Source organism: Talpa europaea (genome assembly GCF_964194135.1).
Source record: "Talpa europaea genome assembly, chromosome: 15".
Taxonomy (NCBI): Eukaryota; Metazoa; Chordata; class Mammalia; order Eulipotyphla; family Talpidae; genus Talpa; species Talpa europaea.
In genome coordinates this window covers 40,581,539-40,595,847 of record NC_140083.1, presented here as the reverse complement: position 1 = coordinate 40,595,847, position 14,309 = coordinate 40,581,539, and the positions used below count along the sequence as shown (strand labels likewise).

Below are 14,309 nucleotides of genomic sequence, written 5' to 3'. Positions count from 1 at the left end.
TGTCTTCTTGGCATTTCTCTTACAGTGCAGGAACTAACAGGCAATGTGATAGGAGGAACACCGCATCTCACCAGGAAGCACTGGCCTGCGATCCTGACCTACAGCAGATTCACTTGACTCTCACACAGCTACCTGGTAAGAGCCCCTTCCACACACGGCCAGGAGCACAGCACGGATGAAGATGCTCCTCAGAGCCTCACCCAGCAAGAAGCCGTGCCTCACGACAAAGCTTGGGCGATGCGTCCCTTACGTAAAGCAATCTTTGCGTTTATGTTCCATGGTTGTGAAAAATGAAAGAGCTGCTTCTTTTGTTTTCATCAGCTCCTTGGGGATTCATGATTGCAATAGAAACACACTACATAGGCTGAAAGAGCTAGGTGGCTGGCTTTAGGAGGAAGCGAATGTGCAAGTGACCCCAGGCCTGCTTTTCCCGAGGTCCCATCCCATCAGCAGGAAGGCCCTTCCCCGCCCGCAGGAGCCCACTGTGCAGGCCCCTCCTCTGTCCTCCACCTTGCATTTCTCCCCTTCCTGCCCAGGTCCAAGGGAAACACAATGGCTGTCACTTCCATGACGACCTTAACCACCCTTCAATCAGCGTCAAGTGACTTTTGTATGAACATCATACAGGCATAGTGGCAAGACCTCCCTCCGCCCCATGGAAGGCTTGGCAGCCACACGGGACACTGTACACATGGGGGTCTCAAAGCGGGGACACCCCCTCCCCCCGAAACACTCAGGCTGCTGGCCAATACAGGTCCCCTCCCCTGCCCTGATCCAACCTCTCAGCATATCTAGACGTGAGCCAGGAAATCTTTGTTTCTAACAAACATTTTGAACAACTCTCTTTAAACATGATGAAATGTTGTTTTATTTTTTTTAAGTGCTGACTTTACTATTTAGTAAACATTTGTTCAGAGCGTATTATGACACAGGCCCCATGGAAGGGGCTTCAAGGAATAGAAATCCTAGAAAGTCGTAGAGCCTGCCTCCATAAGGAGCAAAACAGAAGGTTCTGTGCCCATTTGGAGCTGTCAATCAGACGGCTTCCTTCCTTTGGAAGGAAGAGGTGGAGTTGTATCTTAATCTTACTATTTCGCAACCTGATGTTTTCCTATCAAGTAACACAAACCTTTGCTGTATCCGGAAGTGCAGGCACAGATCTGTCCACTCGGCTACCTGCTTATCCAGAGCCACTCTCATGAAACCATGATGCTGATGAGGGGCCAGTATGTTTTTTCACCGGAAATCCTTTTTTATCTACTTCCCGGATTTGAAAGTCAACCACTTGCCATTACAAAGACTAAAGTTCTTCCATCAAGCAAAGACCACTTCCCGTCCTATCCCCTGGATTCCAGAAACAGCCCTCTCTGGGCAGCAGAGGGGCCTGGAGCGCACAACCCCACATCCTGGGCACGGCAGGCTCCCGTCCGCCATAGCAGCAACCCTCCCCTCAGCTTCTGTTTTTATTTTTAATCCCAGATTCACAAGACTGAATATCTAAGTATCACATTTCTGCAGCGACTTATACAAACAGGATTCCTACTCCAGCTCCAGCCTTGGCTCTGGCTCCTTTCCACTTTCAAATCCAACCTCAAGTTTCCCAAATTGTTGTGTTGGTTTTTTCGGCTCCCTTGGATTTAGGACAAGGTTTTGTTGCTACTCACACCTGTTCTAGCCCTTGATCCTACAGGAATTCCAAGTGGGATGTCAGCAGAGGTGGATGAAGGAATTTAGAGTAATGTTTTCTTAGCTGTGAAAGGAAAAGCCTTAATGTAATAAAATCTAAATTTAGAGTAATTACGAAGAAGGTAATAGAGAATTCTTTGTGATTTAGATAAACATCAGTTCAGGCCTTCAAGGTGCCAGAAGCGAGGGCCAAGCTGAGGAGTCAGGATGGGATGGAGGGGCCAGAGAGAATTCCCTCAGACGCGCCTGGCTAAGGGCCTCAGCACCCTACACAGGGGAGTGGGTTAATCTAGAACACCCGTGCTGTTTCTGTACTCGAAATTAGGAAACTTAAGCAGATACTCTGCAGTTTAAACTCCATCATTCTCAAGGAAACATTCTGTTGAGCTTTTGGACTTACAGACCCTGAGGGCTATTTTTGAAGACAATTGGACAAGACACTGGGATGAGAGGTGACATTAGCTGCTGGTTAAATCACAGTTATGCTGTCTAGGGGGAAGACTGATGATAACCCCCTCAGAAAGGGTCTACCCAACCCCAGTCCTCTCCACAGTGCTCGTGTAACCAAGAGCATCATCACTCACTCAACAATGCTCTTGGCATTTACTTTATGTCAGCTACTGTGAGGAAGACCAGTAGGACTGTGAGATAATGGTAAGGGGTGCCAGGACAGCTGTTCTGCTCAGAGCAAATTATTCAACACCCAAGTGTACTGACAGAACATCCGCCTACCTGCCCTTGTCATTTCGACACCTATGATCTGGCCACTAGCCTTCCTGAGGGGAAGACACCCACCCTGTAGCCTAGACCTGCTCCCCTAAGGAGGCCCATGCTGTGAAACCACAAAGCTGGGCCTCACCCCCAAGTCACAACACTAATTCTGTCAGTGACCAGGTCCCAGCTAAATGTCAAGAAGCAAATCATCTTTTTGGGCAGCTCAGATGCAGGTGACAACTGGGGCCAGGTTGGAGCAGGCACAGTAGTCTTCTGTCAGAAGGACCTTTCTGAAGGCGCTGGTGTTAACCTGGGTCTGCTTACATGGGGAGCGCTTTGACAGGGAACTGACGTCATGGGTGAACAGATGGGGCCAGTGAGAGCCCCCAGGCCAAGAAAGAGACCTAGGACTTTGACAGGAGACTGCTGGGGAGGGGCTTGCTGCTCAGAGAGTTAGACCTGGATTTCTCTCAGGGAGAGAAGAGCTGTTTCTGGCTATTTCTTTCTCTTCCTTTCTTTTTCTTCTTCTTCTTCTTCTTCTTCTTTTTAAAGAAAACACCATCAGAGGTCACAACTGAACACAGGGCCTATTTAGTTCTCCTTCGGGGTGCACAGGAGAAGCCCCCACAGTCACTGACATCAGGGGGTACTCAGGTGAGTCCGCAGGTCAGTCTTGGCAGAGGTGCACGGGTGTCTTGACGCTGACCCTGGCCCGGTGTGGGGCTGAGCACTTGGTGATATAAGAAATAATGGGCAATTTTTAATGCTATCATTAAGATGAGGCAATTGTATTTTTAATATACATTCTGAGTGTCTGTGTCCCCATCCTTGGCCCCTAACATGATGGCACTAGGTGTGGGGTCTTTGGGCGGTGATGAGATCATTTGGAGAGAGACCCATGAATGGGCAGAGAAGCTTATTAAAGAGACCCCACAGAGTTTCTGAGTCCCTTCCACACTTGAGGCCACAGCCTGGGGTGACCCCCAGCAGAGGGTGACTCTGCTGGCACCTTGATCTTGGACACCTGGCCTCCATAACTGTGAGGAATAAATTGCTGTTCTTTCTAAGCAAGCCAGTATGTTGTCTTTTGCTAGGGCAGCCTGAGTGAATGAAGGCCCATCTTTTATATACTACATAGGGAAGTGATGATGACCAAGCAACCCCTACCTGGGGCTGTCTGGAACCAGCACTCAGTGTCTGGGAAAAGTGGAGAGGGGCTGGGAGCAGGGTGGGGACCAAGCACAGGGAGATGTGCTGATCATGCTTCAGGGGCAGGGGCGAGCATCCCATTACTGCCCCCTCCACCATGTGCTCTATGTGGAGGTTCCAGTGTCAGAAGGAGGGAGCCCTCCAGGTCTCTTCCTGGTCTACAGAGACTCAGCCATTACCCTACTCAAGTCCAGCACAGAAACACCAACAAGTCAATGTCATATCACTTAATTGATCTACAATCTCAATGAGTTACAGATTGGGGAATGTATTGATCAGCCACAATGAAGTCCTGAAGCTAAACAGACACAGAATGTTTGGGTGAAATGGAAAGGAGCATGATGAAGGGTCTTCTTACCAGCAAGCCCCCTCCCATCCCTGTTCTGTGCTGATCTGCCTTGTCACGCACCCAGTGGTCAAGGCCAAAAGATCAGAGTCCCACTGGCCAAGCTGCTGTTAACATGAGCTCGATCAGAGTACAATTAAAAAGATCAGAAACAGGGGGCCTCCCTGGTGGTGCAGGTGGTTGAGTACACCAGTGTGAAGCAGCCTCTGCAGTGAGAGTTCAATCCCAGCCAGCTGCGGAGATACCCACATGGCGTGGCAGATCTCTCCTGTCTCTCCTGCTGCTCCCCTCAGCAGTGTATGTCGGTCAGCATACCTGTTCTGTTCTCCACTCTGTCTCTGGTGAATCCTCTCACCCTCCCACACTTCTGGCCTGTACCCCGGTTCCTGTGTGCATGAATAAATAAATCTTTAAAAAAAAGATCAGAAACACACCCTCATAAAAACACACAGAGAAAACCCAAGGTTTATATAACTCACTAAGAAGGGAACCAGAAACCCTGACAAAGTCAGTTCAAAAGAGAAAGTGAGTGAGACAAAGCCTTCTTGACATAACACCAAGAGTACAATCCAAAAACCAAAATAGACTACTTGGACTTCATCAGAATTTTATACTTTTTTTGTTTCAAAGGACACTAGAATGTCCAAATGTTTACACAATATGTATTGATTAGGGCTTGAATCTAGACTATGTGAAGGGCTGTTAAGCCTCAGCAATGAAAAGACAAATAACCCAATTAAAATCTGAAGGAAGAACATGAAGGGACATTTCTCCAAAGGAGATACAGAAATACCCACACATGGAAAGATGCTCCACAGCATCCAGAGAAACATACATCAAAACCACGAGGCACCACTTCCCAGGACTAGATTGGCTGTAGTTAAAGCAAAAACAAATAACTGTCCAAACAACAAGCACTGGAGAAGATGTGGAAAGACTGGAACTCTCATTTACCGCTTACGAAAAAGGAAAATGATGCTGGGGCTTTGGTCAACAGTCTGGAAGTTCCTCCGAGGGCTAGGAATAGCACTAACACAATCCCGGCAACCCACGTGTGGGGACAGGAAAACTCTGCTAAGCAGAGGCGGGGACGTGAATGTCTGTGGGATGCTCTCGTTGGCCCAAATGTTCAGCCAGAGATGAAAAGAAAACATGGCGTGCGGACACCCGCACAAGGGCACTGTGCTGGGAACAGAGGAGAACGAGCAAGACACAGCCATGTGGTGGACAGGCCTGAAAAGGTGACGCCAAGTGAGAGAAGCCACACGTAGAATGTTCCCGTTACAGGACGGGGCAGGCAGGAGGCAGAAGACAGAGAACAGTCGTGGCTGCCCAGGGCTGGGCCGGGGTGAAGTGGGAGTTACCTTAGTGGATACGACGATGCTTTGGGGGGAGAGGAAATGTCCTACAACTGACCACAGCAAGAGATGCAGTGGGTGGGCACTAAAACCACAGACGTGCACATGTCGAAGTGGGTGGTGCAGTGTGGATGCAAAATACAGCTCAAAGCAGCTGTTAAGTACACACATAAATGGAATATGTGGCATACAAACATAAATATATGTGCCTGTATTAACATATGCAAATGGCATTTGAGAAATGGGGGGTTCCGGCTCAAGGGAAAGTAAAAAGGAGACCGGCAAATCGAAGACAAATTTGTTCCATGTCCTGCAAGACACACAACTGCAGTATTTTGAGTTTCACAAAAACATTTTGAGTTTCTGTTTTCTAGAGAAAAGGAATCGATGGCTTATCAGGCTTCTATGGTGTGATTCTAAGTGGACAGGACTGTGAAATACAGTGACAAATGGACAGTGAGCTGGCCAAGGCTGCTGCCCTTCAGGGAGGTCACCCCACATCCCACATCACCCCCTGTCACCCCACATCACCCCGCATCACCCCCCCATCAGGCTCACAGAGTCGGCTCTCGGGCTCTGTTTCCTCCCGAGCCCGGTGGTGGCGCAGCTCAGCTTTGTTAAGCAGGTAACAATGGGATGTTACCTTCTAGCTAAAAATATGGAAATAGATCATCTAAAAGAGATGAAATCTCAGAAACAAAGTCACAAGACATCACCTGAAGCAAAGGATAACGTGACGAAAGCTACTCTCAAAAGCAATGAGGACATTTTCTTTTTTAATACTTGTGATTAATAACTGCAGCAATGAGTGAAGGGAGAGAAAGCTGATAACTCTTACCTGACAGTAGAGTCATTTAGGAGCCAAAAACATTAATTCAAAAGGAAACCTGCATCCCTATGTTTATTGCAGCACCAGTTATAGCCAAGATATGGAAACAATCTAAATACGATGACTGGATCAAGAAGATGTGGTCTATATACTCAATGGAATACTACTAAGCCATCAAAAAGGACAAACTCAGGCCATTTGAGGCAACATGGATGGAGCTGGAAGAGATAAAGCTCAGTGAAATAAGTTAAAAAGAAAAAGAAAAATATCACATGGCTTCGCTTATAGGAGGAATATAGGGGAACAAAATAAGAGATGAGGAGGAAAAGACAGGTATAGATCTACTTTAAAGGAAGAAATAAAACTTGCAAGACAGAAGCCAGGGTGCTCTGAAAGTTGTCTGCAGTGTCTGAAGAGGTGGGGCCTTGATGAGACAGGTCGACAGTTGGATGACAAACCTGTGATTAGCGTGACAGCTGAACTACACCACTGACCAGAAGGATAAACCTAGCAGAAGCAGGAAACAGACCAAGGTAATCCAATTGAGGCAACATCAGTTCAGGAGGCCAGCCCGTTATGCAGGCAGAGCAGATAACTTCCTTGGGAAGCGAATGAAAGACAATTTTCTGGATGCTCAAAATAGCCCATTATAAACGGGCTATCTAAGAAGGATGTGCAGAGCCATTTATACCCAGAGTCACTGAAGTATCCCTGGGAGTTCATGCATTTTAAGTGTGAAACAGGAACAGACACATTTTTTTTAAAGGAGAGGAAGAGTATAAGGGAGCGATAATTAGGATATTCTCTGCTGCCCTTTCCTATCTCTTGAGCTGCCTGAGAATAACAGGCCCTGAGGTGGAGCCGAGACAGAAGCCCAGGATGAAATGGGGCTCAGACCCTGTGCAGAGAGTGCCCAGGCCTTAGAGTGAAAGGCAGTAGCAGGCAAGTGGCCACGCTCAGGTTCTCATTCTGTCAGAGGTTTCACCAAATGATTATTTTTGCCACTGGCAGGGATGAAAATGGCTCACATAAGGGAAGGAGGCAGTCAGACCAAGGTGCCTGACCCCAGCACCCTGCCCTGACCCAGTACCGGGCTGATAGCTATTCCCTAGTGACAGGAGAACTGACTGAGGAAACTGGCAGGTAAATTGAGGGCAGCCTGCGATCTTCCTGTCTCTCATACATCTGTTTCTCTGATGGTGCATCTGGCTTTGGGGGCTAGTAAGCTCAGGGAACAAGCTGCCTCTAACGATACATGCAAGATGATGCTCAAGTGCAAGAGACAAGAATGCTTGGAGGGAAACCAACCCACAGCTAAAGGAAATGGAGCATTAGACAAGAACAGATCTGGCAAAATTGGTTTTTCTCTACAGGCAGAAAGTAGCTATTTAAGGAGCCACAGAACCTGAAACAATTTATCAATGAGCTAAAAATATCCACACAAGGAGCCCTGGGGGTTTTGAAAGCCAGTGAGAGATGCCTGAAAAGGACAAGAAGTTTGCAATATTAACAAAAAGCTCAGCTGTCACGCTGAATTAAAGGATTAAACAATATTTTGAAACATGTAAGATATAAACAACCATTTATAAAAGGGATGCACTACCTCCAAGACATAAGCCAAAGAGGCTATTCAAGAGTTCTTAATCCAAATGTATGTTCTAAGTAACCAAAGCAACTGTGACATAATATTTATTACAAAGACAGGGCAATCACACTGGAAAGTATCCTTTCTGAATAGAAAATTATCTAAAAATGACAAATGACAAAAGGAAACTAGGACCATCAACAAAATATATAAAGGCCGGCCTCCCCTGGTAGTGCAGGCAGTTGAGCACAGCACTGTGAAGCTGTCCACAGCCTCTGCAGCACGGGTTTGATCCTGGCCGGCGAGGGTCCCACATGGTGCGGTAGACCTCGCCTATCTCGCCCGCTGCTCCCCTCAGCAGTGTATTTCGTCAATCTGCCTGTTCTGTTCCCAGCTCTGTATCTGGTGAATCCTCACACCCTCCTGAACATCTGGCCAGTACCCCGGTTCTTGTGTAAAATAAATAAATAAATAAATCTTTTTTAAAAAAAAGATTGATTTAAAAATACATAAAGGCAAAGAAAGCAGAAATTTGTCAATGAAAGCACATGAGTAAATAACAGAAATAAAGCAAAGATCAGGGCCTGCACAGAAACAAAATCCAAGGATGTACTGTCCCTGAGAGACACTAGCGAGCCAAAATGTGAGGGGCGGTAAGTCAAGGTTTAACTTAAGATTTATCGTGTTTCAGAAGATGCCAAGCAGTACTCAAGGAGTACTAATTACATCTCACCAGATGTTAAAAAGTACAGAAAATGACGGAACTTTAAGAACAGTGTATTTCAATGTTTAAACACTATCTCAATGATATATTCCCAAGAAAAGTTATTAAAGCTCTGAAACATACAACGTGGCTGGAACTGGAGGGGATGATGCTGAAATCAGCCAGAAGGAGAGACAAATGCCAGCTGATTTCACTTGCATGTGGAATATGGAGAAACAAAGCAAAGGCACAGAAAAAACAAACCCTTGACATCTGACTGCAGAATTGAGGCTAGTGGGGGTGTCAGGGAAAGGAGGCAAAGGACTAGGGGAAAGGAATATGGGGGCCTTGGTGGTGGGTGGTGTGGAGTGACGACATACATCCGAGGCACTATGAATCTGTACCCTAGACCATATACAGTGTTGTAAACCAATAAAGAAACAACACAATTAAAAATCATTATTATGGAATAAAACTGTCAAATGTAATTATACCTGAATGCCTCAAGTGAACACCACAGCATACTGAACACACAGGAAATTAAAAGCCTCCTCAGTGACCCCATCCACTGGTCAGCAAAAATGCCTGCTCACTTCCACTTGCCACGTGCAGCCTTCTTGCTGGCTCTCCAGGGAGTTCTGAGGCCCAGTCAACCTCTGCCCACCTCTCTCTGTATGTCCTGAAGCACTGGCCAAACAGGCCACTTGACAGGTATTTATTATTGACAAGTGCTCAGTAAAACAGTGTTGAATAAACAAATACAGGCTAGCAGCAGTAATACTGAAAAGCAGCACCAATTGTTGGAAAAAATTCAAAACATATGAACAATATGAAAGGGACACAGTGCTTTTATCCTCAGAATAATTAAATATGTCAAACAAGCTAATTAATAACAAGTGAAATTAAAAATGTTTCATCTACTGACCTTGTAAGAAAGTAAGGCGAAAAGGAAGCTGGATTATCCTGCTCTGAAAAGAGGGGCATAGACCCCCCCATTATCCATAGCCGGAAGTACAGAATGACGGTCACCTTTGGAGGAAAGAAAATTCGGTAAGAAAATTACTATCCCACTCTCTTCTGTACAACACTTCCAGAAGCTTTACAAATACGGTGCTGGGCTTCCCCTGGTGGCGCAGGCGGTTGAGCGTTGGGCTGTGAAGCTGTCTGCAGCCTCGGCAGCACCGGTTCGTTTCCGGCTGGCCGGCAAAGGTCCCACATAGTGCAGCAGACCTCTCCTGCCTTGCCCACAGCTCCCCTCAGCAGTGTAGTTCGTTAATATGCCTGTTCTGTTCCCCGCTCTGTCTCTGGTGAATCCTCTCACCCTCCCACACATCTGGCCTGTACCCCGGTTCTTGTATAAATAAATAAATAAATCTTAAAAAAAAATACGGTGTTTGCAAACACTTGATACTAAGTATTTCTATAAAACCCCAACATTCAAAATGGGAATGGGCGAGCTGGGTAGAGAGGAGGGTCGACCAGGAGGTGAGCCGAGAGCGGCCGGCAAGCCCCTCCTCAGCGCGGTCAGTGTGCAGACCACCCCAGGAGGCTCTGGGGGGAGGGGGGGTGGGAATGGGAGGACAGCAACAGGGTCCCACAGCAAGGAAACTGGAAGATCGAGGAGCTGAGCCCTGCCATTGGTTTCAACACCCCACTTCTTCACCTGCACTCACGGGGCCCCACTAGCAGCTAGCAGTGCTGTGTCTAGAATGCTCCAGACCCTGAGCCCCCTGAAGCAAGACACCCTGCAGGGCTGCTCCAAGCTTTGGCAGGGAACACCTTCTTGTCACTGTGGAATTTTACCTCTGAAAGGTGCTATCTGTCCCTAAGGAGGTGGGGGGGGGTAAGGGGAGGAGCTTTGCTTTTAGGAGATTCCACCCCCCCACACACATTCCTGTTGTAATTTTCATTTCACATTTCAAGAGAACCAATTAGGTTCAGTTGCTTCAAGGTTAGAGAAAAATCTTTACTTGAATAACAGCTAAAGGATTCATTTCAGGGAAGTTAAGGCTGAATTCCACACCCCCACCCTCACCCATGAATATCACTGACTTATTCCATGAATACTTTTCATGGGAGTGACCTCAAACCCAAAAACCTAACCTGAGTGGACTGTGTAAGCCAAATGCATATCAACAGTAAATCAAGTCCAGGCAGCAAATAAAGATCATCTTAATGAATATTCATGCCACATTCTGCTCAAAATGAGTTATATTTTTAAAGATATTATAAGTGAAGAATGTCAGCTATAAAGGTAGTTTATAGAATATGAATTCCCTAAAATCCCAAAAAAGGAAAAAAGCTGTGATAATCGCAACAGAAAGTACAGGCAGGTCGAGAGCAGAAAGGGCTTTGAGAATAAATGTGAAAATGAGCAACAGGACAGATATCTAACAACCTTTCACCAACATAATCAAATCACTTACATTCCCCAACAATTCTGAGAAAATAAACCTCTCATTCGAAAAATACTGAATCATTCTGATTCTATGTAAAAATACGTTGTAGGGGGGAAGGGGTGGAGGAGTTTCTCTAGAGAGGTATTTGCCCCACTTGTTCAAACTGTCAAGGTGGGGGCTCTTTCCATTCATGTTTGTCTATTTATCTTCTTCCATAAACATGCTGCAGTGTTGAGGGGAACACTGCCTGTTAACACTACAACTGAAAAAGTTCTCTTAAATTTCCCATCAAAGCTTATAATTGTGAAAGAGAAGCTACTAGAAGCAGCAGCAGCAGCAGAGACTGGTCTGCGGGTGCCTTGACTGAAGCGTCCCACAGGATGACAATCACAAATGTGGGCATCCTCTGAGACTCACCATCACAAGGCCCCGCCCCCTCTGAAGGTGCATTCGGACCCCTAAGAAATGGAGTTAGCTGCCCTACCCTCACCCCTGCACTGGGCTTGGGACTTGCACCCACCCACAGAGTGCAGTGGAAGGTGCAGTGTGTCTGGGCGTGCACCTGGGCGGTCCTGCCATGTGGGTTTGTGCTTTCCGAACCCAGCTGTGAAGCTGGGAAGCTGTTAGGGCACTCCTGCTTGAGGCCTAGGTCCCCCACTGCTAGAGGTCTGGGGTTCCCCTGCTAGGGGCCCGAGGGCACCGAGGACTCTGCATCGTGATAGAATCCAGGCCCGGCTGGGAGCAGGTGAACCTGCATGCGAAGCCCCACCAGTTGGGATGCTGCTGCGGGGAAGCACTAGGGCAAACATGAGGGTGCTCCATTTGGGGTGCCTGCTGGGGCACCATCTATGACTGACACAGGTTGGTGCCTGGCTGAGCATCAGCCCCAGGAAGGGGCCGTGAGCTTGTCCAGTTCCCCTCTCCTCCCCTCTGCACATGCAGGCAGGGCATGTGACACCAGGCTCCTGTTGAACCTCCTGGTGACCCTATTCATTCACCTGGTGGCACTGAGCTGTGTCAGAGGGAAACATCCCTGCCAGCGATTTTGGAGGAACATACATACATACTTACATAACTTATGACCAACACGGCCCTCTTTAGGAACGGCCTCATGGTAAGCAGGGCATTCCTGTCGCTGCTAGCGGTCAGACACCTGAAACAGGAAAGACAGGTGTCACCAGAGGGCAGAGTCTCCTTCCAGCGTGACCCTGCAGTGCTTGAGAAAGACCAGAGGCTGGGGCAGGGGGTTGGCTCTGCTGGAGCGTGCACACTGCTCTGACCTTCCCCTTAAGCCTCTCTGTCTGGACCTACACCAAGACCACTTAATCCTTGTTGCTTTTCCAAGGGGAAGGCAGGGGGGCCTTTGTTTTCTCCAGTGCACCCCCTGAATGGTTCCCCTTCTCTCCCCCGAACTCTCCAGTCTCAGCCAAGCTATTTAAGATGCCACCTAAAGCCACATGGGGAGGGACTCAGTCACACTGGCCCCCCATGTCTGCAGGTGGACATGCTATTATTAAACTCTATGGCTTTTTCTCTTATCAGTCTGTCTGGTGCTGGTTTCATTCTTTTGCAACCCAGAAGAACCCAGAGGGGTATGGGGTGATTTCCTTTGCACCCCAAGAGTAGGTTATAGCAACGTTCCTTCTAGAGGGGCAAGAACACCTTCACAGCTCACATCCCTGTACAAAGCAGAGGCCCACACATCCACACACAAGGCAAGCAAGAGGTGTCCCAAAGGACAACTTAAAGGGGAGCCACTTTCACCTCAAGCACATTCCCACATCTAAAGCATGGAATGAGGGAAAGCAGCCCACTCAAATCCTATAATCCACCGCCCCCTCACTCCTTCACCGTTTCCCACTGCTTTCCTGGAGCTCGTCTAGTCCTGCTCCCTCCCGTGTCCCAGCTCCCAACACCACGGAAGTGACCAGGGGCAACTTCGTCAGCCCTGAGTGGAGGGAAGGAGGTGAGCCAACCAGACTGAAGAGAGTCAATCAACTGCCGACACCATAAATTACAGTCGAAGCAAACAGAGCAACCCGGGAGAAAGCTCCACAGAACAAGCAGGGATGGAAGGAGCAGCCATGACTGCTCCGCTGGGCAGACCCTTCATAATGTGCGGTTGCCTATGAAAAGACATGGGAACAGTAGTTTGGGGCATACGGGCGTGTCCAACTGTGCAAGATAGGCAGTAAAGGCGAAAAATATTTATCAAGGTGTCCAAAGTCAGCCCCCTTACTCGTGCTTCCCGACACCCTAAGTTTTCTGATCATTTTCTTCACCTCAAATTTTCTATTAACATCCACCTTCCTGGCTGATCAATTCACATGTTGAAAGTTAAGGGTGACTGCTATCCGAAGCTCACCTCTCCGCGGCCATGAGGCGGTCTCAGTTGAGACTCAGTCACTTGCCCACAATCCTGGGCTTAGCATGATGAGTCACCAAATCTTGCCAGCACAGAATTACTGTGTCAATAGATAAGTGATCACCACAACAAGATGACTGACATATGCTTACAGAATCAAACAGAATATTTAAAATATGAATCTCTCTCCGCTGAACCCCCTTTCTTTCCCTGTGTCTTGACGGGCCAGGGCTAGACCAGGCATAAAACAAGAGCACTCACCACATGAGCAGCAGGCTGGAGGAGAAGAACCAGTTGGATGGTCCCATTTGCCTCTGTCAAATCTTGCTGGTTTAAGTGAAGATATTCTATGAGACTTTCTTGTCCTCAAAATTTAGGAAAACTAGTCATTTCGGCCTTTCTACCCAGCAGCAACCATCTCAGGTACAATGAATTACTATTTAACACTGTACTGATCAATTATAAAAAGCTACCTATGAAATTCTTTCTAGAACACTAATTATACTAATTTAACATCTCAGCTCTTTCAAGGTAATAAAGGCGATGAATACAGTCAAAAGAATTTAAAATTCACAGCTTTTTAGAATAGGAATCCAGCAACCCTGTTTCTCTTTGACACATGAGAAAACAGATTTCTCAGTTGAGCAAAGTAGCAGACAGCTCACTTTAGAAAAGATGATAAACTTAACAAAAACTAACCAAAGGAATTTAAGTGGGGGTTGGGGGCGTTACTCTGGAAAGGAAAGTACTCCCCTGGAACCTGTCCAGGGCCTCCTCTGAACCTTGACATCCAAAGACTTCCCAGGGAGGAACGGTCTTTGATATTCAAATGAAGACTCTGAAGGGAGGGCCAGGTTCTTCCAGAAGCCCCGGGATGCATTGCTCAGTCCTACCTACTAGGAAGCCAAAATCGACCTCCATTCTGTGGTGTGCCAAGCTTTCCTTGATGAAATCTTTAACTCTTCACTCTGCAGGTTACTTAGAAAGATCTCCTTAGATTATCACCCCCAGAATAATGGTGGAAACGAAGACAGACAGGGCACCGGGGTCTAGAATTTCGGTTCTCTTAACCATTCCGAGAATGGTTAGAACTGGAAGAGATCAAACCAGCCCTG

The 14,309-nt window shown here is 47.3% G+C and overlaps 1 protein-coding gene across 3 annotated transcripts in view; it reads right to left on the bottom strand.

Annotated features, from left to right (window-relative positions):
• Positions 1-14,309, bottom strand: part of TMTC1 (transmembrane O-mannosyltransferase targeting cadherins 1) — a gene marked incomplete at its 3' end in the record, with an annotated part of 173,124 nt that overhangs the window by 81,776 nt on the left and 77,039 nt on the right. For 2 of the 3 annotated variants that reach the window (XM_084255808.1, XM_084255810.1), the window contains 2 exons: positions 11,901-11,982; positions 9,356-9,459 (listed from right to left, as the gene is read on the bottom strand). The exons of the other annotated variant lie outside the window; for it this stretch is intronic. In XM_084255808.1, coding sequence (XP_084111934.1) covers positions 9,356-9,459; positions 11,901-11,982 — 186 coding nt within the window. The remainder of the gene's footprint in view (positions 1-9,355; positions 9,460-11,900; positions 11,983-14,309) is intronic. 3 annotated transcript variants of the gene reach the window in all.